The sequence below is a fragment of the Indicator indicator genome, chromosome 3, assembly GCF_027791375.1.
Source record: "Indicator indicator isolate 239-I01 chromosome 3, UM_Iind_1.1, whole genome shotgun sequence".
Taxonomy (NCBI): domain Eukaryota; kingdom Metazoa; phylum Chordata; class Aves; order Piciformes; family Indicatoridae; genus Indicator; species Indicator indicator.
The window spans coordinates 16532716-16558055 of record NC_072012.1 but is presented as its reverse complement, the minus strand read 5'-3'; the positions used below and the strand labels follow the sequence as shown (position 1 = coordinate 16558055).

Below are 25340 nucleotides of genomic sequence, written 5' to 3'. Positions count from 1 at the left end.
TAACAAATGGCATCTTTGTTCAAGTGTCTGCAGCTCCTGTAACTGTAGAGGGGCCATGCCTTGATAGAGAAGAAGTGTGTGTCAAGTGGTTCAGTTATGTGGAACAAATGCTGAAAGTGGAGGAGAACTTTCACTCATTCGTTTTTGATAAACTGATTTAGAATATGGTCTAGAAAGAAACTGATCTGCTTCATGAAGACTAAACCAGAGCTTTACAAGGACTGGGCAGAAAATCACAATCCAAAGACTGGTAAAATGTTGTTTTATTTTATGTACTGGTCTTTAATTGTTTATATCATGTGCTGTTTTACTTCTCTCTGATTCCAGATTGGCGATAACTCTAAGTTTTAATACTTAATACCATTAAGATAGATAATTTTGTAATAATTTTTAATGGTGGAAGAAATGTAGCTCAATTAACTTCTGGAAATACTGTTTTCCTGAGGAGGAAGCGTTGCTATGTAAAAGGGGTTACTTTTCTAACTGACTATTTCACTTTATGTTAAAAATTCTTTTCTCTGCATGAAGAGAAAAATAGTCTAAGAAATGATGCTTAATCTTTTGTTCTGAGCAGGTTTCATAAATACATGCAGCTATTTACCAAGATTTTTGCTTTTGAATGTCGCCTACCCACAATAAAATACTATTAAGTGTACGTCATAGCTTTTTTTTCATTGTTTATGGGAAGGAACTGAAAGGAAAATGAACAGAATGGGTATTAAAGGGACTTTCTGATATAACCAGAGACTTACAAAATGTTTTGTTTATTGCTCTGATTTGTGCTTTGAATGTGTAGATGTGTAGCAGTTGGTGGTAGCGCCTGCAGACAGGAATTTGTGCCAGTGCAGCTCTTTGTGCAGTGGAATGTGTAATGTACAAACAAGCAAGAATTTGAGTTGAAGTAATGGAAAACAAATTAACATGTTTGAATCTTTTGGGGTTTTTCGGCTGCTCCACTGTTGAGATATTGGTGATGGGTCAAAGAACACGAAAAGGGAGAAATCTCCTTTTCAGAATTTAGGGTAAGATTGCACAAGATGCTGCTAGTATACTGACCCTCAGCCACATGGAAAATACAGGCATTGCTTCTAGGGGTGTGGATTACCAGCTGGCTGAAATGACCAGTCAGTGTTCCCAGGTGGCCAAGGAGGCCCTGTACTGGGCTCTGGTGAGGCCGCACCTCAAATGCTGTTTAGTTTTGGGCTGCTCACTTTGCGAAAGACAGCGAAGTGTGGGAGCTTGCTAAGAGCTATAAGGCTGGCAAGGGATCTAGTGCACAAGTCTGATGAGGAGCAGCTGAAGGAGCTTGGGTTCTTCAGCCTGAAGAAGAGGTGGCTGAAGGGAGACCTTAATGCGCTCTACAGCTCCCCAAAAGGGTTGTCAAGCATTGGAACAGGCTGTCTGGTGAAGTGGTTGAGTCACCATTCCTGGAGCTATTTAAAATATGCAGAGATAAGACTTTTAGGGACATGGTTTAGTGTTGGACTTGGCAGTGTTAGGTTTGTGGTTGGACCTGATGATATTTAAAGATCTTTTCTGAATACAATGAATCTATGATTCTGCTCAAATTTATAGCACATCTGGAAGAGGTGCTTTCTTGTGCTGCACTACAATGTCCCCTCTACCTACATACTCCTTCCAGACATGTAAGAACATGATGAATCTCGCAGTGGTACTAATTTTGAGCTAGTTCCTGGCTGTTGTTACCTTTCCCAGGTGAGGTACTATATCTAAGTAGGCATCTGGGCTGCTTCAGGGAGAATATCACTAGTGAGTTTGAGTTACTTCAAAGGTCATTCCCGTAAGTTGCCTGAGTACTTTTGCATGGAACAGAGAGTCATGTGCAATGGAGTTCAGATGAAACCCACTCTTTAAGATGCTGTGTTTTACTGAACAGGGTTAGAAGCCCTGCAGGGTTAGGTAAACAGAGTTCAAAATCCAGGTGAACCTCCAAGAGCAGAAGCGTTTCTTGTGGGTCAGACCTGCCTTTTACTGTCTTAAGGCAATTTCTCACACAGCAGCAGCTCAGTTCTGTCAGGCTGTGCAATGAAAGCTAGGTATAACTACGGGCTGTTGGTGTTAGTCACTTTGACCAGGAGCAGCAGAGCTGCTTCCTGGCTGTCACAGGCTGTGCAGCTGTGCCACAGCTGCTGGAAATGCCAGGAATAGTGCTGCCAGTTCTCCCTCCTTTACTTTGGTAAACTGAGTTACTGCTGGGGCTGCAAGAAGGATCCTCAATGTTTAGTTTAGCAATTTGAATGAATACAAAAATATGTTATTGACAGTTTTTTTTTTTTTTTTTTGGGGGTTTTTTTGCCTTCCTCCCCATCTCGAAGCATATTTTAGGTTGGTGATAGAGGGACCTTGGATCAAAGGTTCTCTGGTGTCTATTGATTCCCTGAAACAGAAGGAGAAGATGACAGAGAGTAAGGCAGGATTATTTATTCTTTAGTTGGATCAGATCCATTGAATTGCAGCACTGCATCAGTACCTGGTTTCTTGCAAAAATGTCTGTTCTTGAGAAAATGTTTGCTGATAGAATTTCATTTTCACATCTACTTGTAGTGCACAGCCTTATTCTCTCTTTAATAGTGTTTGTTTTCATTTGGATTTGTGGTTTTGGCATTAAATATATCATTTATGGCAGTTGGTCCATTCCATTTAGTCTTGCATTCATTGCAAGAGCAGATTGCAATGCAGGACACTGTATTATTTTTTGTTTGCATTATGTTTATTAATGTTATTAGTTCCTCTTTGCTTTAATTTACTGCACTTGCCTGTCTTCCTTAGGATTGGAAGAATCTAGAATTCTGAAATAATAAACTGTTTGCCCCAATATTCTTTGCAAGTGGCAAGATACTTAGATTTACAACTGCTTAGTAGGAACTGGGAGTTTCCACTTAGTAAAGTTTATTTAAGAAACCTGTTTGTCATTTTTAGCATAATTTTTTTCAGTTCTTGTATCCATTGACTGAACTGGACAGGGAATTAAAAATCTAAAAACTTCCAGCTTTAAAAATATGGGGGTTATTTTAAATGCATTTGTGATACACAAAGAGACCACCTAATAATGGATAGCAGAATTATACTCATAATTCATCTGGAAATTTGCTGTGGCTAAGTAATACTGGCACGTCAAGATGACTTATTTCCTCTCTCAGAAAACAAATACTGAACACTAATTAGAATTGTGTCCTAGTGTAGGACCAGTTTATTTTTTTTGCCTGTGTCACTTACATGTCTTACATGCCATTACGTAACACTTCCAGAAGAAATTGTGTCTTTTTAAATTCTTTGATGATTGGAGGGGCACTTCCTAGAGTGTCAAAGGAAGGCAGCATGTAATGATGCCAGACAGTGCTTTCCTCTTGCTTTGCAGGGATGATGGCAGTCCATGGGTGTCTAATTTAGCAGGCTTGACTATTTGTCAGTTTAAAATTAGCGAGTAGCAAAATGAGACCAATTCCACTCCCATCCTTAAGTATCCTTTTGAAAGTTTAAATCTAGCAGTTTACTAGTCTGACAAGTAAGACAATCTGATTTCAAAGTGTAGCAGAAAAGCAGTAATCTGGCTGTTGTATCAGTACTTTTTCATGTCATTGCAGATTGGTATTTTCTCTTCAGTTTTTCTGCTGTAGCAATGCCTGGGTTCCTGTGTGTGCTGTTTTTCAAAACCTATAAACTTGTAGAATTTGTAAATACAGAAAACGAGTTAGTGTGATGGAGTTTTAAGGGAAAAATACTCTCTGAAGGGGAGTCTTGTGTGTGTCAGACTAACTATTCAGAAAAGTTTGTTCCTGGATTTTCTTTTAATGAATTTTCAAAAGCTGTGTGTGACACATTACTGCATTGGGAGGGTTGTTGTACCTTGTAAACCTGTCCAATTTTGGGGGAGCCATAAATGCAGTCTTTAGCATGCCATCATAGGCAGATTTTATCACCAGCTTGTTGATAGTATGTTTTCTTAGTTTTTGGTCAAAACCAGTTCTCTGTACTAGTTAATTGACTATACTAACGTCAGCTGTATCTGAGATTGCACAGTTTCCTGTATGATGTGTTGGTCATCTGTAATGTTAATTTTTAATTAGAAAATTGAATTATACTTGTTTCGCATCTTAAACTGCTTTCGGTGAGATAAGATTTACTGAATAAAACTGGTAAAACTTCAAAATACCAGTTGTTTGTCTTCAGTTTTGTACTGCTCTATTTTTATGCCTAGGAAGGTATTTTATGGAGAATTTTTCTTGTGCTCATATTTAGATATTACTTTATCAGGAATCATTGTGTAATTTTTAACTTGGAGATATTTAAATAATTCCTCTTGGACAAAAAATATTATTTTATGCTTATCTGCCAAAATACAACCTTTTGTCCCTGTTTCAAGCTGTTTTCAGTGTTTTCAATATGGGTGGATTAATGTAATAAGCAACTACCTCAGTGCAGCTCAAAGGTTAAGATGATTCTGGCAGAAACTGAAGAGGATTACTTTAAAGGCAATGAATACGATAATTTTCACACTAGATGTAGTTGAATTGTCATGAGGCATAGAACATGCCAAACTTGGATTCATGGATTACTTATGCAGAGGACAGAAAGGTAAAGTTGTGGTCACCTTCTCAGCATAAGTCAGGACTCGCTTTCTTGTTTTGCATTCTTGTAAGCAATTTTTGCCATTTATTCCATCTGTGTTATTGAGGAGCCATGCATGTCCTTTTGAGTACACTTTTATTTAAAAGTAATAATCTAGTTTTTAAAATTCTGTTAATGAAAAATGTATTGACTGCTGTGTATTGCAGTGTTGACTGCTTGTTATTCAGGCACACTCTCAAATCAAATTTGTTCTCTTTTGGTACTGGTAAAATTGTGATAGAATATTTTTATTGCCATTTCTTGAAGCCCAGCAGCAGTGGTACTTTACACAAGCTTTTCTCTGGCATCTCTCTGTTGGACATAGGAAGATTAAGATTGCTGAGTACTTGAATTCTCTGAATGAATGTCAGCTTCCTAAGCAAGCATAAAGTTCACTTGTAAAAAAATCATTAATTGGCCTCGCGGTAAGAGCAGATCTCTTTGTGACTTAGAAAAGAAAGTGCAATTCATTTTTTACTATGGTTCCTCTAGCTTCTCACTTTAAAAGTAACACTGGGCTTCATCCACTGTTTTGTGTCAGTGTAGATTTGTTAGCTTTAGTGCATGTTGCCACTTTAGTAGGCACAGGATGTCCACTAGTAAAGGATAAAAAGCACATCGTTGTAATTGTCTTGGGAATGTGTAGTGCTGAATGCATGGAGAGTAGTGTAGCATTCAGTCTGTGCCCTTCTGTTTCTTCTCTAAGTTGGAGAGAGATGGCTTCCATGGGTGGACCGTTTAATAGATAAGGAATTGGGTAGGTGGTTGCATTCAGAGGATAGTGGTCAATGGCTCGATGTCCAGATGGAGATGGGTGACAAGTGATGTCTCTCACGAGTCTGTACTGGGACCAGTGCTGATTAATATCTTCAGTGACAGAGACAGTGGGATTGCAAACATCAGGAGGTTTGCAGATGACACCAAGATGAGCGGTGCAGTCAACGTGCCAGAGGGATGGAATGCCATCTTAGAGGGACCTGGACAAGCTGGAGAAGTGGGCCCGGGTGCACCTCATGAGGTTCATGAACCTTGTGAGCATCATAAGGTGCATTTGGGTTAGGGCAGTCTCCATTATCAATATAGGCTGGGAGTTGATGTGATAGAGAACAGCCCTGTGGAAAAGGATGTGGGGGTACTGGTGGATGAAAAGCTGAACATGAGCCAACAAGGTGCACTTGCAGCCCAGAAGGCAAATCACATCCTGGGCTGCTTCAAAAGAAAGATAGGCAGCAGACTGAGAGAGAGGAGGTTCTGCCACTCTGTTCTGGAGTGCTATGTCAAGCTCTGGGGCCCTCAACAGAAGGACATGGACCTGTTGGAGCAGGTCTGGAGGAGGGCCAATAAAAAAATATCAGAGGTCTGAAGCATCTCTCCTATGTAGACAGGCTGAGAGAACTGGGGGTGTTCAGCCTAGAAAAGAGCAGGCTCTGGAGAGACCTTATAGCATAGCGGTCTTCTGGTACCTGAAGGGGGCCTACGAGAAAGCTGGGGAGAGGCTGTTTACAGAGGTCTGTACTGATAGGAGAGGAGGTAATGGTTTTAAAACTAGAGCAGGATAGATTTAGATTGGACATTAGGAAGAAGTTCTTTACTATGAGGGTGGTAGAACACTGGAACAGATTGCCTGGGGAAGTGTTGGAGGCCCTGTCCCTGGAGACATTCAAGATCAGGTTTGATGGGGCTCTCAGCAATCTGATCTAGTTGGGGACGTCCCTGCTTAGTACAGGAGGCTTGAACTAGCTGAACTCTAAAGGTCTCTTCCAACCCAGTGCAGTCTGTGATTCTATGAAATGAGTCTGCTCACCTCTCACTGTGCAGGGAGGAAATTATTTATCAGTGGCACATATAGCAGATATGGATATTCATTATAATTTTTTTCTCTATCAAATAATTGTGTAAATACGTGTGTGCTGGTTCTGGTGCACACCAGAAGAAAATTACAGAGCTCCATTTCCTCACTAATGAACGGGAGTATTATGATTGGCAAATGATGGTGACAAGCAGAAGGAGGTCAGAATGAACATAGAGTGCAACTTCCAGAGATCATAAGTAGCTTCAAAGATCAGTCAGACCTTCTGCTAGGGAAAACTGGGGACAAGCATTGCTGCTGCCTGAACACTGATGCATGTGTCCAGGCAGGGGCATACTGAAGTTCTTTCTTTGTTCCCTTGAAGAAACCTGAAGTGAAAACATGCAGAGAACATCCTGGGTCTTTAACAGATGGCTTCAAAGCCTACCTTGGCACAAGTTCTTATCTAAACATCTGAGAAATCTGTAGGTAAATTTTATTAAAGAAATAGGGTTTTGAACAAATAAATGCATTAATGTCATACAATGGAATTGTATGCTTTTCTATGTCATGGCCTAGATGATTGGTGTGTACAGTTCCTGAAGTTCATTAAGTTACCACGAACAAAATAAACAGAAAGATCCACATACCTTGAGTTATTTTTCTAATATAATGTGCTTGAAAATTCTTTGAAACCTTTTAAACACTTAGCTTTATCTAGAGTTCTTTGCTTTTTAATAATGAAAATAAATGAACTCTGGAATCTTTCACAAACTTACCGATGATTAAAACTGATTGGTTTGGAATTGCAGTCACATTGGAGATATTGAACTGCCTTGATTATTCAAAGCAACATCTTTCTTGCTTTTCTTGCTGCCAATTTACATTCCTGTCCAGGTTCTAGAGCTGGTTTCTGTGAAAGGAACAATGCCAAGGATTCTAATTCAGTTACCCACTGTCTGCTTCACCTTCTCTGGATCAAACCAGATTTATCTGAACTTTAACTCCCATCACTGTAGTAAACTGCTGCATCTGCAATGTGCTGATGTCCAATTCTTACCCACACAGCAGGTTTTTTCTTGCCCATCCACCTTCTTATTATCACATCCTTCTCCTTGAGTTACCCATGTTGCCATTGTGATACTAGAGTGACATCCTTCCCTGGTTTCTGAGAAAGAGGTCTTAGGCAGTTTCTCAGATGGAGCCAGGCAGTATTTCTTCAGCGTTCATCAGTGTTCTAATCCCTCTCTACAAATCCTGTAAACAGTTCACACTTTGATTTTAAACCAGTGTATTTCATCTTTTTTTTGGACTATGTGAATATTTGTGCAATTAGCAGCTAGTTACTTTACTGCTTTCTTCAGTCTTTCAGTTAGTGGGCTATGGGGTATTATTTTTTTAACATTATTAAATATCTGATTCTTTTGGTGGACAATTGGGAACATTCTAAACTCAGCAATTAGGATACCATCCAGTAATTGTGTTTTACTATGAACAGTATTCAAGACATGCACCAAAGTCATATTTTGCTTTGATACAGTTGTTCTGGCAATTCTTCATTCAAGTATTCCCTGTGAAGTTTATTTTCCATGTATTTAGCTTCAACTCTTTGTTAACAAGAGATAGAATCTGAACAGCATTTTTTTAATTCTCCACAGGTGCAGATGCTGAGCAGGATGCTGCTATCAAACTTGCCCAAGAACGAGCAGAGATAGTTGCCAAGTATGATAGAGTAAGTGGATTTGATAATACATTAAAAGACATTTTATAATTAATAAATTAATATGTCTGTTTAAAAAAATGAATCATGATTCCTGCTAGTTTTTAAATACTCTATGTAGTACTTATCCGATGCTTTCATGATACACTGGTCTCTGGGTGAATTAAATTCTTCCGCAGGTAATATTGTGGATAATGTCATAACTAATTTTTAAGGTGCTTGGCAAGTTGGTTTGAGGATATTTTAAGGTAGTGTAATATATTAGAATTAATGAAGATGGGATGTTTGAAGGTGCTCAGTATATCTATGAGATCAGAAGGACTCTTCTTTTACCTTTATTTAATTTTTTTAGTAATAGAAATATCTGAATCATTACAGAGAACTTAAAAGATGAGTGAACTGCATTGCAAGAAATCTGTTGCTGTGAGGAACTGAAGTAGTACCCTGGTCATATCCCGCCCCCACCCCCCCCCCCCCCCCCCCCCCTTTCCCCCTTTTTTTTTTTTTTTCTTTTGAGCTACTTGTCAAGTGAAAGCCTGGCATGGAGTGTGTGTAGAATGCCTACACCATATTCACATATCCTTGTAACACATAGGTACTTCTTAAGTGTCATTGGAGTACTGAGCAGCAGATGTGTTTGTAGAGTTCATGAAGTGTTTTATGTGCTAGACTCCATGGTGGTTTGCACAGTGAGCACTTCACTGAGTGGCTGTGGATTTTTAGTAAGGAAAAAAACTTGCATACCTGTGGTTGGTTGACCCTTTCTGGATGCCAGGTGCCTACTAAGGCTGTTCTATCACTCTCCTCATCTGGACAGGGGAGAGAAAATATAATGAAGGGCTCATGGGTTGAGATAAGAACAGGGAGAGATTGTGATGATTAGGGGACTGGAGCATCTCTCTTAGGAGGAGAGGCTGAGAGACCTGGGGCTGTTTGTCCTGGAAAAAAGAAGACTGAGAGGGGATCTTATAAATGCATGCAAGTATCTAAAGGGTGGAGGCCATGAAAATGGGGCTGGGCTCTTCTTAGTGGCCAACGATGGTACAAGTGGTAATGGGTACAAACTAGAACACAAGTTTCACTTGAGCTTAGGGCAAAAAAAAAATTACTTTGAGGACACTGGAGCACTGGAACAGGCTTCCCAGAGAGGCAGTGGAGTCTCCTTCTCTGGAGACTTTCAAAACCAGGGAGTTTTGCAGGGCTTCAGACTAGATTATCTCTAGAGATCCCTTAGAATCACAGAACGGTAGGGATTGTATCACTCACCAATTACTGTCATTGGCAAGACAGACTTGACTTGGAGAATTTAGTTCAATTTATTACCAATAAAATCAGAGTAAGGTAATGAAAAATAAAACCTAAAAACATCTCCCCATCCTTTCTTCCTGGGCTCAACTTCATTCCTTATTTTCTGTCTCCTCCCCTGCAGCAGTGCTGGGGGACAAAAAAAGGGAGTTTTGATCAGTTCATCACACACTGTCTCAGCTGCTCTTTCCTACTCAGGGGCAGGACTCCTTGCACTCTTCTCCTACTCCAATGTGGGACCCCTTTCATGGCAGACAGTTCTCAGTGAACCTCTCCAATACAAGTCCTTACCAAAGGCTGCACTTATTCACGAACTGCTCCAGCATGAGTCCCATCCATGGGGTGTAGTCCTTCAGACACAGACTGCTACAGTGTGGGTTCCCCACAGGGTCACAAGTTCTGACAGCAAACATGATCCGACGTGGGCTCTTCTGTCCATGGGTCTACAGGTCCTGCCAGGAGCCTGCTCTAGTATGGGCTTCCTACAGCCTCCTTTGGACATCCACCTGCTCTAGCATGGGGTCCTCCATGGGCTGAGGGGAGTATATTTGTTCTGCTATTAACCTTCTTGGGCTGCAGGGGCACAGCTTTCCTCATCATGGTTTTCACCCCAGGCTGCAGGGGATTCTCAGCTGTGGCATCTAGAGTACTTCCTTCTCCTCTTTCCTCACTGACGCTGGTGTCTGTAGAGTTGTTTCTGTTTCATTCTACTGTCTTCTGGCTGCTGCTGTGCAGAGGTTGTTTTTTTCTCTTTCTTAAACACGTTAACACAGAGGCACTTCCACCGTCACTGATTCAGCCTTGGCCAGTGGCAGGTCTATGTTGAAGCTGGCTGAAGTTGAGTGTCAGATATAGGGAGAAGCTTCTAGCAGCTTCTCAAAGAAGCCACCACTGTAGTCCCACTGCTACAAAACCTTGTCTTGTGAAATCAATGCATTCTGTGTTCTGAATGGTGGTCTTTCTTTATACCCAGTAATTTGTGCATAGACCATAGTGATAGAATATATAGCTGAACTACACTTAAATTTCTGCAGGTCTTATGAAAAGTGGCATGTGGAATGAAAGGGAAGAACATGAATGAGTGCACTGAGGGAAAACTCAGCGTAGAATTCTGTTTGATAGGTGCTGGAAGTCAGCATGGATGTTAGCTCAAGACTCTCCACGGTATATGGTGGTGTCAAATGATGGTTCAGGAAAGATGGACTATGGAAATAAAGCAAGTAAGAGGCACTCTGAAGACCTTGATGGATTGTTGTGGAGGTTAGCAACAGGTGTGAGTTTATAACAAGTCTCTGGTTGAAATCAGTGGTTGAAATTTATTTTGTGTGTTGCAGTGACCAAAAGAGATGTCTTGTCATGAAAATACTGTTTGTAGTCTTGGAGAGCTGTGCTCTAATCTCTGTTTTCTTGGTCAGTTTAGGACTAGTGCTCTCCTCCCTCTCCTCTACCCTACTACCAGTGTGTCCCAAAGATTGTGCTGAGTGTTAGAATTCTGTTTTTTTATCTCAGCTTATTGGTCACAAAACTTAATCTGTACTTTTTCCTTTCCCTTTAGGGCCGAGAGGGTGCGCAGATTGAACCATGGGAAGATGCTGACTATCATCTTTATAAAGTCACAGATAGATTTGGGTTTCTACAGTAAGTAGCAAGCTTGAAAAGAAAATAAGATTACATGTTTGCTACTATTACTATTTATGCTTTTTATTGTGTTTCATATTTGATGAAGATATTAATACTTCTGACAGTGTTTCCTGTGTAAGTTTTGGGTAATCTTTCACAGTGCTTCTCAGTTCCAACTATCTTGTTTTCAGTTCTGTAATTTTCTCCTGCTTAGGTAGTGAAATATGAATATTTTATTTGGAAGTGAAAATGGATAGTCTCATCAAGCTGAATTGGATTGCACATAAATGTTGGGCTTGAATAACTGATGTATTTATAAACAAACTTGAAGTTCTTGGATTTAACAAAAAAAGTTGCTATAATGTAGACCTTTTTAAAAAAATCCTTTTTAAGGTTACTTAATGGTTGTACAACTGTATCCCTGTACCACCAATATAAATATTAACTTCATGACTTTAATAACCTTACTGAAGTTTCTGCTGATTTGGGATGTAAATTTGCATCATAAATTCAAGTCAGATAAAAAATAGAATCTAGATTCCGTTACCCTATAAATACCTCCTTTGCAACAAATAATCTAAGTGATAGAATGAGAGGAAATGGCCTGAAATTGTGCCAGGGGATGTTTAGGTTGAATATTAAGAAAAATTTCTTTACTAGAAGAGTGGTCAGACATTGGAACAGGCTGACCAGGAAGGTGGTGGTGTCACTGTCCCTGGAGATGTTAAAAAAAATGTGTATACATGGCACTTCAGGATATGGTTTACTGGGCATGGTGGTGTTAGGTCAAGGGTTAAACTGAGTGATCTTATAACTTTAGCTTCTAGCCTTAGATATTTCACTATGTGTGCTATTCAGCTGAGAAAGGGCTCTGGTTCAAAACTTTGTATGTCTTGCTCCAGCTCCTCCAGAGATATTGGTAGCCCTGAATTCTCTATTCCATTCTTAGTCTCTTTGCAACTCACCCATAGAACAAAGGAATTTGGGAATAGGCTCTTTACAGTAGACAAACGTATTGTGAATACTGGTATTGGACTGCATTAGTCTGACAGCCATTTAACATCAGGGAAATTGTTAATTACACTCTGCTATACATTACTTCTTGGGGTTCCAAAGATATACTGTCTTTTTACAAAGGAAGAAAGTACTTTAAAAGCCTTCTAGTCTTTTCCAAGCAAAACAATTCTATGATTCTATAATCTTGATGTTTGGTGGTTATGGTTGAATATATGAAGTGCAATTAAAATCCAGAAAAATCAGTGATGAATGGAAAACTTAGTCATAACTATGTACTTCTATAGCATTGGGGGGGCAAGGAATAAATGTGTGTTTTGTCTTGGGGGAGATTTCCCTCTCCCCTTCTGGTTTTGTCTTGTCATTGTTTGTAAAAGCTCTCAGGTAAAATAGTCAGCTTCACCTGTAGACTCCCTTCGCTTCAACAGGGTGAGTTAGTTCGCTGTGTGATGTCCAAACAGCTCCGTTGTACACAGAGGTGTCTTTGTGCTGGTGAACTACAGCTGCAACATCACGTTGCAGTTGTAGGCCTTTACTGGAGAATGGATGTCAGAATTATTTCTTGTGCAAAGTAATTGAAGCCACTGCTAAGTTCACTGCTGACTTCCAACAGGAGTTGCATCTGCGCCTTCAAATTTGGGTTCTTCTTCTGAACTCCAGAATTTTGGCTGACTGTTGTCAGAGTATGTAGGGAGGCAACTGGGAAAGCTACAGCCTTCTTGGAATTCAGCCTCACAAGGGAGGTAAAGGACCTCACAAGGACAACTGAAAGAGCTTCTTCAAATACATTGCAGGGAAAACTAACACTCGGGGCAATGTAGGCCCCCTACTGAATGAGGTGGGTGCCTTCGTGACAGAGGATACAAAGAAGGAGTTACTAAATACCTTCTTTGTCTCCATCTATACTGCTGGAGAACTGTCCTCAGGGGCCCCAGACCCTTGAGGTGCCAGAGGAAGACATGACAGAGGAGTTGGACTGGGTTGATGAGGACTGGGTTGATGATTGGGTAGTGAGGTGGATGGGAACTGGTTGAAGGAAAGGAGTCAGAGAGTTGTGGTCAATAGGATGGAGTCTTCTTGGAGGCCTGCATCTAGTAGAGTCTGTCAGGGGTCAGTACTGGGACCAGTGCTGTTCAATATATTTGTCGATGACCTGGATGAGGGCACAGAGTGCCAAATAACATTTTGATTGCTGATTTGGATACTCTGTACATATATATGTGTCTATGCAAAACATAAAACTGTAACAGACACCTGGGGGAAATGCCTCTCTCTTCTCTGCCTCCAGGACAAACTTACCTTGTTTTTTTGCTGTGAGTTATCCTTGGCTCAGCCTTAATTCTGTTGGTGAGGCAACAGGCAGTGCAGGGGGCCAAGGTCCTGTAATGGCTTCTTTCTTCTACTCCTGGTTTCTTACTTGTTTCTTACTACTTACTGGTTTCTTACTACTCCTTTTGTCTTTCTCATTTTCTGCTGCCCCAGCATGGGTCTCCTGTGGGCTGAATCCCCTCAGAGATGTTTCTCACAGCCCTGGCTGTGTGCCTCTGGCATATCGTGCCTCCTTCTGAGAGTGCATTTCCAGCTGAATCCTCAGCATCTCCTTCCATGTGCCTCTTCTGTTCCCCACATCTTCTACATTTTTTCCTGCCTCTGGCAGCTGCCATGCCTTACAAAATGTTTTAACTAGAGACATCCTTGGTGCCTCCAGCTAACTGAAATTTTGTCACATATGGCTTGGTTATAGTGGTTTCAGAGCTGGCACAGGGCAGGTTGGTAGACCCTTCCCACACAGGTCACCCCTGAGGCCCTCAGCTGCTGAAACCCCACCAGTTCTGCCCAGTACATGTAGTAATGAGAAATTGCTCTCTGGATACAGAGTCAAGGGCTGGAAACTCACTGGTAACTGAGACGCTGGCGGAGGGAGACAATGTTTTCTGGATGTGTCGGTACCAGAACACTGTAAACATGATGATGGTTACTAGGTTGTCTCTTGTATGGCCTGGCTGTGTGTTTGCTTCCTTCTCCAAGGCTGAGGATGTATTTGGAGAGAAATGCTTTCAGTGTTCTGTTTTCCAAGGGGGGAAAAAAGGGCCACTTCAGAGTCCGTAGGTGTCAAATGACTCTCTGGATGCAGTTCAATTCTGAGAGCTATGCTTTGAATGCTGAAGTGTCTTCTCAAAGCTGAAATTACGCTGCATATGGGCCACCTAGGCCCAGCTGATAGCTGCTCATGCTTGCCACTGTAGTATTTCCAGCCCTACTAGGTAAATCTCAATTTGCAAAGCAGTACAAGAAAGGTGAGTTAAAATTGGTTCGTCTCAATACTGTTTTATACAGTACTAATTCCATTAGTATTGTTTATCTTACTTAATACAGGCTTGCTTCTATCAAGTACTATTGGTCTTCTTCAGTGTCACCTGGGGTACAGGGAATAGTGCCTTAGAAAAATTTACTGTTCACTTGGGCTTCTCCTAAACAAATATTATCTAAATCAGGGAGCTCATCTTAGTCATGGCCACAAGAGTCTTAAGAGGACAGGTCAGGGTATTTCTCACAGGCACACTGTGGTTGTTGCAGTCATGTTAAAAAAACAAAAGCAACATCCCTACCCAGAAAACCAGGCATGGCCCTTATTCGATACAGTTTGTTTTCCAGTAAAAATCCTGAGTGCAGGAATGATGAATGGTGGGGCTGATGTGGAAAATAATTTATTTTTTAAGGGATCACTTTTAGCTCCAGGAAATCTAACACCAGTGTTTGTATATTCAGTCTGCCAATGTTCTGATAAGGTGGAGTAGTCTTTTCTAGAAAATGCACACTATATCTCATGGATATAGTTTGTTCTATACCAGTGGTTGGTTGAAGTCCAGCAGACCATCTCAGAGGACCAGCATAGTGCTGAGATGAGATTTAGTCTATAATGTATGTCTTTTCAATCAAGTGTTCTAGGAATGGGTGAAATGCCTCAGATCTCTTCACAGATAGTCATAACAAAAACTGTGTCAGCTGGTTTTGATGGAATCTGTTTGATAACCATAAAAAAAAAAATTTACTTGGATTTTTTTTTTAAATTTTTTTCCCCTTTCCAGATTTAATCAAAAGTTTTCATTTCATGCTTGGAATACACACAGATAAATGCACTGGAATATTGCAATTGAAAAAACCCACAACTACAGACAAGTAGAAAATAAAAAATAGTTTCCCTACCCCAGAAAACCAAACTCCAAAGATCCTGTACCCCACAACACCAGCAATTCCTCTCTGTCTTATCTTGGAGCCTGGCTAAATTTTTAAGTAAATGGTCCTAATCTTTTTACTGTGAACAGTTTATAGGCAGAAACTTTGCCTTGTAGATGCTTCTATTTGCAGTTTTTCTGGCAGCAGTCATAATAAGGGAATAACTTCAGAGAAAAAAAACAGAAGGAATTTCTGAGTGTCTCAAAGCTCATAGCAGGCATTCCAGCAATGCCTTCCACCCTCTTTGAATTCTTCAGTTAATTTGTTACTGTTTTGGAATGGTTAAAAACAGTTACTAGAATTATTGTCTTATTTCTTGAGTGGTAGCAAGTTCCCTACTACGCTTAGAAACATTTTAGAAGATATTTCATTTACTTTTTTTTTTAGCCTACAGTTGCTTATTTTTATTATTAACAACTTTATAATCTTTCTTAAATTGTTTATTTCAAAGTAGAAACAATATGAATTATTTTTATAGTAAAAAAAGTTATTTAAGATCCAAATGACAATCAATAAGAATTTAAGCTTTAACTGAAGGCCATTGAAGCACATACCACATATTTAAAGATATATTTTTGTGGACAAAAATAGGACAAAATAGCTTTGTTCCTTCCTCCCTGCCCTTTGTGATGTTCAGAGCGTTGACTGATTGGTGTTTGCAAAACAGCCTAAACTTTATACATGCTCCTAAAATGGTGTAGAAGCTGCAAGCAGCATTTTGCAACTCTAAAGGTCAACACCAATTTCATATTTACAGAGCTGGTCCTCTTCTGGGTCTTTCGTCATTAGGCCAAAGATCAGAGAGCCTGATAAGCACAATGGCCTCAGAGTCATCCTAAAATGGCACAAAAAATCCTAAAAATTGAGCAAATCTGAACAAGTAAAAGACCTCCTTTACAGAGGTCTGCACACCAGTATGTTCCAGTTCAATATACTGCCAGGTTCTGTGCTTCTCTCTACTGGAATTCCTATCGTTCAATGACATTCTGTCTTTAGGATGAGATGAGCTAGAATAATTTGGTACTTGCTAAAACTTATGGTTTCAGTTCTTTATCAGGTAGTGACCAAGCAAAAAAGGTTTTGGTTTTGTTTTGTTGTTTTTAAAAAACCACAACCCAACAATAAAAAATCCCCCACCTTTCCCTCTTAGATCCCACTTAAGATTCATCTGATCGGGTCTTTTATTAACTGTACTTGTTTGTATATTCTTTTTTGATTCTTTTATTTATCTTTGCACATCACTTAGCTGTGAGGGAGGTGTCCAGTTTTCTTAGAAAACTTTTTAGGACTCAGTTGTGCTTTTCTGAGCAAGAAGAGAATAACATTGCCTTTTGGAATTTGGGGCAGGTACTGCTCAAGGCTGAATTTTACTACTCTACATTGGGAAATGGGAAATGTAGTACATATTATGGCTAATATGTTATATTATGAATAAAATGTTAGTACATGTTATGACTAACATGTACTAACATTGTGGGAAATGTTACAGTTGTTCAGGTCTTAATAGGTTGAAAGTAGAAATAACAGAATAACTATATATTTATTGCAACTTTTCAAGAACTTTTTTCTATCATTCACTGATGAATGCCAACAACAGGGCATTGTCCTGCTAACTTCTGATAATGAGCTGTGAAAAGCTGCCATGAAATCATTTCATTGAATCATAGAATTGTTAGGGTTGGAAGGGACCTCAAGAATCATCTAGTTAAAACCTCCCTGCCATGGGCAGGGACACCTCCCACTAGATCAGGTTGCCCAGAGCCACATCCAGCCTGGCCTTAAAAACCTCCAGGGATGGGTCTTCTACCACCTCGCTGGGCAACCTGTCCGGTGTCTCACCACCCTCATGGTGTAAAATTTCTTCCTAACGTCCAATCTGAATCTACCCACTTCTACTTTTGCTCCATTCCCCCTAGTCCTACTGCTACCTGACATCCTAAAAAGTCCCTCCCCAGCTTTCTTGTAGCCTCCCTTCAGATACTGGAAGGCCACAAGAAGGTCTTCTCAGAGCCTTCTCTTCTCCAGACTGAACAGCCCCAACTCTTTCAGTCTGTCCTCATAGGAGAGGTGCTCCAGCCCTCTGATCATCCTGGTGGCCCTTCTCTGGACACGTTCCAGCACATCCAGATCCTTCTTGTAATAGGGGCTCCAGAACTGGACACTACTCCAGATGGGGTCTCACCAGAGCTGAGTAGAGGGGGAGAATCACCTCCCTCAACCTGCTGGCTATGCTTCTCTTGATGCAGTCCAGGATGTGATTGGCTTTCTGGGCTGCAAGTGCACACTGCTGGCTCATGTTCAGCTTCTCATCCAGCAGCGCTCCCCTTTCTTCAGGGCTGTTCTCAAGCCAGTCACTGCCCAGCCTATATCGGTCCTGGGGATTGCCCCAACCCAGATGCAGGGCCTTGCATTTGGTCTTATTGAACCTCATGAGGTTGGCTTGTGCCACTGGGACATGGAGCCATTGACAGCCACTCTTTGGGTGCAGCCATCAAGTCAGTTCTTTATCCACTGAATGGTCCATCTATCAAACCCAGACTTTTACAGTTTGGAGACCAGGATGTGGTGTGGGACAGTGTCGAAGGCTTTGCTCAGGTCCAGGTAAATGACATCAGTTGCTCTCCCCTCATCTATTAATGTTGTCACCTGTTCATAGAAGGCCACCAGGTTTGTAAGGCAGGATTTGCCCTTGGTAAACCCAAGCTGACTGTACCCAATCACCTCTTCACTATTCTTCTGTCTCAGTAGTGCCTCCAGGAGGATCTGCTCCATGATCTTACTGGGCACAGAGGTGAGACTGCCTGGCCTGTAGTTCCCTGGTTGTTCCTTCTCACCTTTTTTGAAAATGGGGGTTATGTTTTCCCTTTTCCAGTCAGTGGGGACGTCCCTGGACTGCCAGGACTTTTGGAATATAATAGAGTGGTTTAGCAACCTCATCTGTCTGTTCCCTCAGCACCTGTGGTTGAACCTCCTCAGGTCCCATGGACTTGAACACTTTCAGGTTCTTCAGATGGTCACAAACCTGATCTTCACTCAAAATAGGCAGTTCCTTCTTCCAGTCCCTGACATTATCTTCCGTGATCCTAGGAGTGTGGCTGGAGCCCTTGCCAGTGAAGACTGAAGTAAAGAAGTAATTGAGAACCTCAGCCTTCTCCATGTCACTTGTCACCAGCTCCCCTGTGTCCTTTCTGAGGGGGTCCATACCTTCCCTAGTCTTCTTTTTTTACCATTAATATATGTATAGAAATTTTTACTGTTCCCCTTGATCTCCCTGGCTAGATTTAATTCTAAATGAGCTTTAGCTTTTCTAACCAGGTTTCTTGCTGCTCCGGCAGCTTCCTTATGCGCCCTCTGTTCTAGCTCTCCTGTTTAAAAACATGCAGTCATTATTTTAAAGACTTTTATTGCTCCAACCAGTACAATATAAATTCTTCACAAGTCTTGTTATTATCAAGGTCTGTATTAACTTGTATTAATAATTATCTTACAGCAGTAACCACTATGGTTAGATTTTGTGGTCTAGCTTGGGTGATTCAGCTTAGACATTTTTATTGCCTGTTCAATAAAAGGAAAGTAGATGGATACTGGATGGATGTGCAGTGTGGCAGATGCTCCTCTGTGGATAAATATCCAGGGATCAGTTTAGTAAGTTGGGCAGATTGGAGGTTTATTCTGCAAGGTTGATTTTGGTTTGTTTCTTTCTTTTTTCCTTAGTGAAGAAAAAATGTAAAATAAACATACTAATGGTAAATAACACAGCTGTGGGGGGAGTGTGTGTCATCCTCCCCTCCCCCTTCATGAAGCTCTATTAAAAAAAAGGGTTAGATTTTTGTGTTACTCTTATAGTAGTACTGTATTTTGATGGAATTGTACCAACTTACAGGAGCTGAGAGTCTGACTCATGCTCTCCTTATTTATCCCATGAGTCTGTTAAAGCAGTGAACATGCTTTTAGAAAATAGTTTGTTAATGCTGGAGTGTATTGTGTTGCCAGAGGCACTTTTCAAATAGAGTTGATGATTACTTCTTTTGCTAAGCTAGAGGCTCATCTGCATCAAACTTGACTCTTTAAAAAAAAGTGGGTGGCATTTTTATTAGCTCTGTAATGCATTCCTGCAGCAGGCTGCAAAAATGATCTGGGAGAGCAAAGTGGAGAGAGCTCAGTCAAGAATTGTGAGATACTCCATTAAATGTCCCGAAATGAAACTATTGATTTTCATTTTTTTTTCAGTATTTCTATCTTGCCCCTAACTTTTTGATGAGCAATATGATGAGCAACTAGTTATCCTCCTTCTCATTCTGTTTCTTGGGAATTTATATCTAGTCTTGCTGGAAAATAGTCCTTGTCTCTAAAATATTCTTTGTGCATTCCTTAATACTTTCTACAGTGTGCCTGTCAAACCACACGTGCAAGAACAGGGACTCTTGTACAACTAGCCTTGCTGGTCTCAGTGGGTACACAGGTGAAGTTTATCCAGATGATATGCAAGAACTGGTCTCTTGAATGTTCTTGGCAGCCAAAGCAGTTATGCTGAGATACCAAAAGGTTTGGCTGCAAGAAATGAAAGAAAAAAGTGTGGTGACAGTAATTTGGTAATAAAGTAATATTAAAAAAAACAAAGGTATTTTTATATAATGTTAATTTCAAATATTTAATGGAAAATTCTGGACAGCAAAGCTGAAGGAAAGAGTTCTAAGGTCACTTAAGAGAGTTGCAAAGCTTTATTGTTTATAGTGACACGTAGTTACTACCCTTAGTTTTCTAGGCACAGTACGTATTGGGGAACACAAACTGTGCACATAAAGATGATGTGCTAGAGGCGCAATGAGATGTGTATTCTCAGCAGTTCAATTATAAATGTAAATCTTACTGCATTTTGTGTGTTGTTGTCATTGAGAGGGACTTGCTGTCATTTTCCTCTACTCTTCTCAGCTTTGTGAGACAGGGTCAGACCTACTTGTCAGGAAAATGTGACTTAACTATGGTCTCTTTTGAGGAAAAGAGTGTGCTAAGTTCAGGCTCTTTCAACTGTTAGAGACAAATCTTTATTAAAAAAAATAAATTCAGATCTCAGATGTTAGAGAAAAGTGTTTAAGTCTTTTTTACTGAATATATGAATATCCCTCATTTTGTACAGAATTTTTCGTGTGGCATTAGAAAGATTTACTTTTATGAAAACTCCCCTGTGGTCTTGTATCATGTAATAGATTCTACCCTCTAATATGTGAAACACTTCTGTGGGCTGATTTTAATCTGAAATCATATTGAGGAATTGTTGCTAAAACCCCCCAAAAACAACAAACAAAAGCCAACCAACAAAATCAAACCAAAACAAACCTATCCCCCCAAAACCCCAAGTCCTCACATTTCAGCTCTATTTTACATTCTTTGCCTGAGTGTATACTGAAATACTATTTTTTATTTAAGGAGAGAAATGGATGTTTTCTTGCGTTACTGAGATTCAGAATTCTTTTAGGTCTATCTTCCTAGCATTAGACAAAATTTCTGTTTTTATAATAAAGCTTTCACTGGGAACTACTTGTAAAAAAATATTTTAATTTGGTTTCTGTGTAACAAAGCCTGTTTTGAAAACACAACAGTGATGGATACATAGTAAATATTAATGAAGACGTTTCACAAATTTTGCTGTTCAGTACTTATGGAACTCCTGATATATACTCTGCTTTCTGTGTAGTTGTGAAGTGATGGGGCTAAGTTTCAGAGACTGAGGTAAATGGGCAGTTTTATTTAAACAGCATGGACAGTGGAAGAGTGCATTGGACCTGCTGTAAATTTTATTAGCCGCTACTTGTTCTGACTACTTTAGCTTACAGCTCTTAATCAATGTCTTGCTTTGCAGCAGCAGTGGTCAGAACTACTGCTTTAGAATGTGTTTTGGTTGCTATGAGGAATTCTTCATGCTTTTACTGTTCATTTTTCCTTGTATTTGCTATTGTAACAAGTCTTTTTTGCCAGTCTGATGCCCAAAGTGGTCATTTATTCAAAAGCTGCTCCATGAAAATTGTTTAAACCAGACCTAGCAGAAGGAGAAGAGCCAGACTTTCCCTCCCACATGATCACCTGTGAGTTTCACTGTCATACAGGATCCTAACAGTATTTGCACACTGCTTGTGTTCTTAGTGGTAAGCAACAGGAGGAGGAAGTGCCTTCTGGGTTTGGCTAGATCATTGTATAAGACAGGCTTACTTTAGAATCTTGTAACTGTAAGGAGGCTACTTGAACACCAAATCAACTCATTTTATACAAGTCACCTATTTTGGCCTGGTTTGAAAGGAAAAAGCTTTGACCAACAGCTGAAGAAACCACTTTCTGGGTTGGTATTTGCAGCCACAGAAAGACAGGAACAGGATTTCAGGTGTAGCTTTCTCATCCATGGTTTTGTTGTTAATTGATTTTTACTTCCATTGGAAAATAAGCAGCTTTGCCCATGTGCTCTGCTCTCATGATTGCAACAATTTTTTAGTATTTGTGTCTAGTAGCTAGCAATAAATTTTTCTGTTGTTTGGACTGCTGCATTCAATTCCTTTACAAAATCATTTAAGACGATGTTCTCTTTAATTCAGCTTTGTACATCTTAATGAAAGTGGATTTTTTAAAGGGTCTTTTATTTTATCAAAGTGGTTTTTATTTTATTTTTTGTATTTTTGTATTTTATTTTATTTTTTGTATTTTATTTTATTTTTTGTATTTTATTTTATTTTTTGTATTTTTTTATTCCTTAGATCATGGTAATCTAGCCTGTGGTTCTTCTAGTATTCTCCCTTCATGCAGGGAGGAAGGAAAGAATGTTCTATTATTATTTGCTAGCATTCAGAATGGTACAGATTTTTTTTTTTCTGAAACTGTCACAGTTGTGCTCATTTCTTCAACTTATTATCAGGACTAGGGTTAAAATTTGAAATTTAAATTCATTCTTTCAGCTGATTTAGTCCAGGCTGTCACTTCAACAATCCTCTGCAGACAGAGGAAGAAATGAGGTGAATGCAATCCCATGGAGCTGACTGCAAACACACATGTAAGCTGCAGGATAATTCTGCCAACTAAGGACAAATCGTGTGTTCTTGTTAGCAGCTGCTGCTGCTTGATTTGAGTAAAAGACCATCCACTCTCTACTAGGAATTCACAAACTACTTCCTTTTATGAAAAGAGCTATTAGGGAGCAGAACTGAAAAAAGAAATCAATGAATATGGTAATATATGACTTAATTTATTCAACATTCATAAAGTGAAACACATTGGTTTTGAGATACTGCTTAAGCCCTAAAGTGTAAGGATTTCATATAATCATTATTATCACTTTTATTTCCTACTATATTTAGCATTTATAGAAGATGAAAGTAACAATATAGGGAATGGCCAGAATGTGCTTCGCTGGACCTGATCATGAAGTGTGCTAAAGGTGGTCTAAGGTGACAGTTTGCAGAAGTGCAAACATATGGCTACTCCCAGTCCAAGTGAAGGATGGGCCAAATGGAATTTCAGACTGAAGAACACTTTTTTTTTCTTTCCTTTTTTTTTTTTTTTTTTTTTTTTTGTGAGAAGCAATGCTAAAGCATTGAGCTTCAGCAGTGATTGGATTTTAGGAACAAATTCTTTACCATGAAGGTGGTGGAATGCAGGAACAGGTTGCCCAGGGAGGTAGTTGAGGCTCTATCCCTGGAAGAGGAGGAGGCTTGACAAGGCTCAGAGCACCCTGATCTAGTGAATGATGTCCCTGCTCACCGCAGGGGCATTGGACTAGATGACCTTTGGAGGTCCCTTCCAACCCAAACCATTCTTATGTTTCTATGAACAAATATATATTGCTAGAACACTACTATCTCTTTAATTCATGTTGGGAATGTGCTTTGCATGGCACATAAATTTTAATACAGAGGAAGCCTCAGATTCCTATTAGTGTAGAGTGTAAATGAACTGTACAGTAACTAACATTCAAGCAGTCCTTAAAAGCTATATATATAGATAGATAAAGAGAGATATGCTTAAGGAAAAAATCCTAGGTGTTTTAGGTATTTATATATCAAATGTAAATCAGAAACAAGGCAAACAGGTAAATTCTTTAATTTGTCTTTTTAGCCTCTTGAGTGTTTTAAGGTAGCTTAGACTAATCATTTTTTTCAGTAAAAAACTCTTGGAATGTGATTCTGAGAAGACATTTCTAACCTCAGTGATTGTTTATTCTCCATTAATGTGACATCAGAAATCACTAGAAATGCTGCTGTGCTCAATTAAGCAAATTACAGATTTTATCAAATATTTTCTGAAGCCAAGCTGGGAAAACTTGAAAGTTTGCATATGGAACATTTCTTTTACTTAAGACATAGGAATTTTTTTTTTTTCACTTGAGACTTCCTGCCCAGGAGCTACATATTCATGGCACTGTGCTGTGCATATTGGCAATGCCATCCACAGACTCCACAAATAATAATTGTAACTAAAACCTAGATACAAAATCATGTGTGGCTTTTTCCAGTCTTTTGTCACCATTAAATTCTTTCTTGCAGCATATTTCCTGATAATTCTATTGTGCAGTATCACATTGGTTTATCCTGTATGTTAATTAATTGCTTTGGCTTGCTTACGAATTTTAATGAAACTTCTGAAAGCTGTTTCTTAATCTGCTGTGGTCACCACCCCCATACTGTGCAGAGGTTATTTGGTGAAAATTCAAAGTGCACAATTACAGTACCAGAGTGCCAATTATTATGATAGACACACCCCATCAGAATTGTGAATTCTATTAGTGAAGTGGGTAATGGAAAAAGCAAGTGAGTCACAGAATTTTATCTGTGGAACATCCATCACTTAGTTTAAAACCCAGTGTTCTTACTTTCCTCTTAATATTTTCAGAAGTCCTTTCTGTGTGTTACTGGTTTTGAAAATGAGACTGTTGCCTTTAATCTCCATTCAAAGGTTGGAAGATTAAAGCAGTCATTTGTAATCAGAATTCTTCTGAAAATTAACTAGCTTGGACTAAAGAATCCAAATTTAACACTGAACTGCTTTAGATTTCTGGCATGATGAGCAGAATAGCTTAAATCATAGGTCTAAAGAGAGGTTTGACATTGAAATACTGTTTTATTTCTACTTAGAAGGGCTAATGATGTTTTTTTTTTTCCAGTTTACTTCAGAAAACAATTTGCTTTGTAGCCTGTCTTGTGACATAATTCAGACATTAAAAATAAGTCATGATAAGTAACAATGCTGTGTCCAGCGAATCACACAATTAGTCTTATTTATCTTCCTTTTCTGTAAGATGATTGTGAAGCACTTTTTAGGGCAACTTGAGAACAAAAATCAGTGTGTGTATATGGTTTGACATGAAGCAGTAAAACTACCTGGAAGAAGTTTGTGTGTATAAAACATAAGGGGTCATTCTGTTGCAAATCACTCTTGTAATTATGCTTAATACTGTGGATTGCTTTGACAATTCTGTGCTATGTGCCAGACACTGAAGGGGAGGCAGACCTAAAAGAGCACCTGGTCAGTGTGTTTATTGTTGTAGAATTGGTTTCCCAGAGTGAAGACACTAATTTTCTGTCTGATAAAGCTATAGACTCCTACAGCTCATTTCTGACAAATTACACAGTTTAAAAACTGTTCATACTTGGGAAGATTTACTTTTTCCTAATAATCCAAGCACTGAAATGTTGATGCAGTTTCATACCCAGCAATCTCTGTTCTATCTTGTACAGCAAAACAACTCCATTTGTAGTAAAGCTTTTCCTCTTCAGCTACTGGTCAGCTGATGTACCTGTGCATGATCACTCTTCATGACGCTTCTGCTTTGTGGCTTGGTAATCTTTTTGTGGATGTTTCACTTGCAAATTCCTTTATCATAAAAGTTACAAAACAATACAAATGACTGATTTTTAAATTTTTTTAATATTTATTTGTAAGAAAGGAAATCCCTCAAAGTAATTGTGGGCAGCAGCAAGTATGTTTTCCTAATATGATTTCAAAATGCTTTTCAGTTAAAATGTGTATGCAGTGATAAAAGGTGAT

General features: G+C 39.5%; 1 protein-coding gene across 2 annotated transcripts in view; it reads left to right on the top strand.

Annotated features, from left to right (window-relative positions):
• Positions 1–25340, top strand: part of USP6NL (USP6 N-terminal like) — a 110625-nt gene that overhangs the window by 25527 nt on the left and 59758 nt on the right. The window contains exons 1-3 of one of the 2 annotated variants that reach the window (XM_054399646.1): positions 193–250; positions 8077–8150; positions 10999–11081. In XM_054399646.1, the coding sequence (XP_054255621.1) occupies positions 193–250; positions 8077–8150; positions 10999–11081 (215 nt within the window). Of the gene's footprint in view, positions 1–192; positions 251–8076; positions 8151–10998; positions 11082–25340 lie in introns of those variants that run through there. The other variant, XM_054399645.1, reaches the window with a different exon arrangement.